This window comes from Penaeus chinensis, chromosome 10, assembly GCF_019202785.1.
Source record: "Penaeus chinensis breed Huanghai No. 1 chromosome 10, ASM1920278v2, whole genome shotgun sequence".
NCBI classification, from domain to species: Eukaryota; Metazoa; Arthropoda; class Malacostraca; order Decapoda; family Penaeidae; genus Penaeus; species Penaeus chinensis.
In genome coordinates, this window is record NC_061828.1 from 18,877,104 (window position 1) to 18,882,103 (window position 5,000).

Below are 5,000 nucleotides of genomic sequence, written 5' to 3' on the forward strand. Positions count from 1 at the left end.
GTTGCTTGAATTAATGACGGTTAAACATCATTCTGGTAAGACATTATAATCAATCATGTATGCTACAGCAATATCCATGTCCAAGACACACATTACATACATTACACACATTAAATGTATTTTTTATACAAATCATTTAACAAACACACATACATTACATGTTTCCTTCATATGAATGCCCATACTTTTTACGTACATATACACACACAAACATACACGGATGTCAAAACCCATTATCATATGAGAAAGACCCTATATAAAAACTAGACCATACACATACACAAATAGACGTACATACATACATTACATATATACATACATGCACCCAAAATGTGTGTATGTGTGTATATATATATATATATATATATATATATATATATACATATCCATACATATAACAAGCTCATATTCGCATATTCATACTGTGCATACATATACTGCAAATCCATCTACCAACACAACCAAAAACAATACCCAGAAACAGTCACTAACCCATAGCATCGTTGACTTCCTTCAACGCCTCCTTGCCTCTTCCCAGGACATCGACCTCCGACCACGCCTCCGTCAGAACCTCCTGCTCGAAGGTCTCCAGGGGCGTCCTGTATTCTTGCTCCGTCATGGGGTCGTGTATCGCCGCCAGGATCTGGGAAGAGGAGGCCGAGGAGGTGAAGGTTTAATGGGAATTGTTGGTTCTTCGAGGGGACAGGGTGGGGAATTGAAGGACTGAGAAGAACAAGGGAGAAGGACGTGGAGGACGACGAGTAGGGTTCAGGCAGACGGTGAGGGAAGCCGAGGGCGAGGAGGAAGACGAAAACGGAGGAAGAAGTACTGTGAGTAGATGGAGAAAGACGAGAACGAAGTACAGGAAGGAGGTGGGAAAGGACGAAAGCAGAATACAGGAGGCAGGAGGAAGAGGATTAAAACAACGAAATGAAGTTTAGAAGTACAGTAAGTAGATGGAAGAGGGCGAGGACGAGGGCGAGGACGAGGACGAGGGCGAGGACGAGGGCGAGGACCAGGAGACGGAGGAAGACGAAGACGAAGACGAAGACGAAGACGAAGACGAAGACGAGGCGAGGACCAGGAGACGGAGGAAGACGAAGACGAGGACGAGGGCGAGGGTCAAGAGACAGAGGAAGACGAGGACGTGAACGAAGTACAGGAAGTGGAAAACGAAAGCGCAGTGCAGGTGGTGTAGGAGCATGGGTATTGAAAGTAAGAAAGAACGACGAAAAAAAAGGAGAGTGATGACTAAAAAGTGAGGGGATACGGTGAAAGAAAACAAGAAAAGATATAATAAAGAGAGATAAGAAAAACAGAAAGCGAAAAAATCTTTCACCTTCTGTCGGATATCAGACGTCAGTTCCTCAGAGCTGGTGAATAGGTAGCGATGCGCCCTTTCCAGTCGGCTGACGGTGGGCAAGCCTGCAGCGTGGCAGATGCTGACGGCGTTGGTGCTCCAGGCGGTTGTGAAACTCAACCTTTGAATAAGAAAACGAAACGTGATCATCAAGAATTTGCAACGATCCATCCGAAAAATGCTTATCCTGAATATAAATTACGCTACAAAAAAAAAGAAGATAAAAAAAGGCAACAGACTTCACAAATCCACAAAAAGTTAACCCACACAAGGTTTTGCATTTCAATTAAATCCACCTGCCGAAGCCCCTGGAAATTACCTTGGTCCGATTTCCACAATGGTCTGCTTTGACGGTGCGTCGACGGCCAGCTGGGAGCGCTGGTGGAGGTCCATGCCCTTTGCCCAGTGGTCCCCCAAGATGCCCCAGAGATGACACGCCCCTTCTTTGCCCAAGACGCCCTCCAGGTCATCTGAGCTACTCGATCGAGTCCTGGGGAGAAGAGCCATGTCATTTTTTTTTGGTTTTTTTTAAGTAAAGATCATTCTAGACGTACATGTGCATGTAAGAATGTGCAACATAGATGAAAAAAAGGGAAAAAAATTGTTATATATCATCAAATAAAACAGAGCAGTTGTTTAACCTGTCTCCTCTATAGTACCATCGTTATCATTATAATCATCATCATTATTACTATTACCATTATCACTATCAACTCTCACTCACTCGTCCTTCGCCAGAATGTAGTAACAGTATTCCCGCTGAAGCCCTGTCACGCTGGGACACGTCTGCTGGACTCGCTGCAGCAGGACCCTCGTGGCCTCCCCCTCGTGGCCCGCCCCTCGGTAAAGCTTCAGCACAGGCATCGTTCCTCCTCAGCCTGGACAGGAATGACAATATTAAAGGGAGGAGGGGGGGGGGGGGGGGGTAGAGGGTGTTGAGGGCGGTGGGGGGGTTGAAAGCGGGGGGGGGGGGGGGAGGAGGGAGTTGAAGGCAGTGGGGGGATAGATGAAGTTGAAGGCAGTGGGGGGGATAGAGGGAGTTGAAGGCAGTGGGGGGATAGAGGGAGTTGAAGGCAGTGGGGGGATAGAGGGAGTTGAAGGCAGTGGGGGATAGAGGGAGTTGAAGGCAGTGGGGGGATAGAGGGAGTTGAAGGCAGTAGGGGGATAGAGGGAGTTGAAGGCAGTGGGGGGGGATAGAGGGAGTTGAAGGCAGTGGGGGGGATAGAGGGAGTTGAAGGCAGTGGGGGGGGATAGAGGGAGTTGAAGGCAGTGGGGGGGGATAGAGGGAGTTGAAGGCAGTGGGGGGGGATAGAGGGAGTTGAAGGCAGTGGGGGGGGATAGAGGGAGTTGAAGGCAGTGGGGGGGGGATAGAGGGAGTTGAAGGCAGTGGGGGGGGATAGAGGGAGTTGAAGGCAGTGGGGGGGGATAGAGGGAGTTGAAGGCAGTGGGGGGGGATAGAGGGAGTTGAAGGCAGTGGGGGGATAGAGGGAGTTGAAGGCAGGGGGGGGATAGAGGGAGTTGAAGGCAGTGGGGGGATAGAGGGAGTTGAAGGCAGTGGGGGGGAGAGAGGGAGTTGAAGGCAGTGGGGGGGGATAGAGGGAGTTGAAGGCAGTGGGGGGGGATAGAGGGAGTTGAAGGCAGTGGGGGGGGATAGAGGGAGTTGAAGGCAGTGGGGGGGGATAGAGGGAGTTGAAGGCAGTGGGGGGGATAGAGGGAGTTGAAGGCAGTGGGGGGGGATAGAGGGAGTTGAAGGCAGTGGGGGGGATAGAGGGAGTTGAAGGCAGTGGGGGGGATAGAGGGAGTTGAAGGCAGTGGGGGGGGGATAGAGGGAGTTGAAGGCAGTGGGGGGGATAGAGGGAGTTGAAGGCAGTGGGGGGGATAGAGGGAGTTGAAGGCAGTGGGGGGGATAGAGGGAGTTGAAGGCAGTGGGGGGGATAGAGGGAGTTGAAGGCAGTGGGGGGGGATAGAGGGAGTTGAAGGCAGTGGGGGGATAGAGGGAGTTGAAGGCAGTGGGGGGATAGAGGGAGTTGAAGGCAGTGGGGGGGATAGAGGGAGTTGAAGGCAGTGGGGGGATAGAGGGAGTTGAAGGCAGTGGGGGGATAGAGGGAGTTGAAGGCAGTGGGGGGATAGAGGGAGTTGAAGGCAGTGGGGGGATAGAGGGAGTTGAAGGCAGTGGGGGGATAGAGGGAGTTGAAGGCAGTGGGGGGATAGAGGGAGTTGAAGGCAGTGGGGGGATAGAGGGAGTTGAAGGCAGTGGGGGGATAGAGGGAGTTGAAGGCAGTGGGGGGGATAGAGGGAGTTGAAGGCAGTGGGGGGATAGAGGGAGTTGAAGGCAGTGGGGGGATAGAGGGAGTTGAAGGCAGTGGGGGGATAGAGGGAGTTGAAGGCAGTGGGGGGATAGAGGGAGTTGAAGGCAGTGGGGGGATAGAGGGAGTTGAAGGCAGTGGGGGGATAGAGGGAGTTGAAGGCAGTGGGGGGATAGAGGGAGTTGAAGGCAGTGGGGGGATAGAGGGAGTTGAAGGCAGTGGGGGGGATAGAGGGAGTTGAAGGCAGTGGGGGGATAGAGGGAGTTGAAGGCAGTGGGGGGATAGAGGGAGTTGAAGGCAGTGGGGGGATAGAGGGAGTTGAAGGCAGTGGGGGGATAGAGGGAGCTGCAGTGAGTTACAGCGATTCACAGTGGATTGCAGGGAGCTACATTAAGAGGATCAGTGAACGTATTAAGGCATGGGGTAAGAGTTAAGGCTATATCATAGGTGAGACTGTGAGTTACAGCGTTACAGGGATGTATTTCTTAAGTTACAATTAACTTGAGCGTAAACTTTATCAGGTATCCAAGTTGTTTATTTCATCAAAATACATGTGGAATTCAAAGCGATTTCGTAAACGTCTGTTATTTCAGAACCGCCTGTATTATAAAACATTAAAGGCTTAATTGAAAACCACTTAAATATTGCAACAAGATCTGAACGCATCATCAGATCAAAAATAATTAATAATGCAACACGCCACTGCGAGATCCACATAAATTATTTTTAAAAGGCGCTTTTGCCACAATCATCAGCATAGTTATCACTGTTGTTAAGTCACTTAACTATGCCTGTGGTCTTTTCAGTATGTGTCCGTGTGTGTGCTGTGTGCTTGTGCGTGTCCGTGTGTGTGTGCGTGCGTGCTTGTGCGTGTCCGTGTGTGTGTGCGCGTGCTTGTGCGTGTCCGTGTGTGTGCGCGTGCTTGTGCGTGTGCGTGTGTGTGTGCGTGTGCGTGTGTGTGTGCGTGCTTGTGCGTGTCCGTGTGTGTGTGCGTGCGTGCTTGTGCGTGTCCGTGTGTGTGTGCGTGTGTGCGTGCATGCTTGTGCGTGTCCGTGTGTGTGTGTGTGTGTGCGTGCTTGTGCGTGTCCCTGTGTGTGTGCGTGCGTGCTTGTGCGTGTCCGTGTGTGTGTGCGCGTGCGTGCTTGTGCGTGTCCGTGTGTGTGTGTGTGTGTGTGCGTGCGTGCTTGTGCGTGTCCGTGTGTATGCGTGCTTGAGCGTGTCCGTGTGTGCGTGCTTGTGCGTGCTTGTGCGTGTGTGTGCGTGCTTGTGTGTGTGTGTGTGTGTGTGTGTGTGTGTGTGTGTGTGTGTGTGTGTGTGTGTGTGTGTGTGTGTGT

At 51.4% G+C, this 5,000-nt stretch overlaps 1 protein-coding gene across 3 annotated transcripts in view; it reads right to left on the reverse strand.

The window, feature by feature from the left end:
- LOC125029583 (phosphoribosylformylglycinamidine synthase-like) overlaps window positions 1–5,000 on the reverse strand; it is a 35,909-nt gene that overhangs the window by 24,685 nt on the left and 6,224 nt on the right. For all 3 annotated transcript variants that reach the window (XM_047619557.1, XM_047619558.1, XM_047619559.1), the window contains exons 2-5: window positions 2,085–2,238; window positions 1,680–1,850; window positions 1,340–1,481; window positions 493–643 (exon numbers count right to left, since the gene is read on the reverse strand). In XM_047619557.1, coding sequence (XP_047475513.1) covers window positions 493–643; window positions 1,340–1,481; window positions 1,680–1,850; window positions 2,085–2,224 — 604 coding nt within the window. In that variant the 5' untranslated portion in view covers window positions 2,225–2,238. The remainder of the gene's footprint in view (window positions 1–492; window positions 644–1,339; window positions 1,482–1,679; window positions 1,851–2,084; window positions 2,239–5,000) is intronic.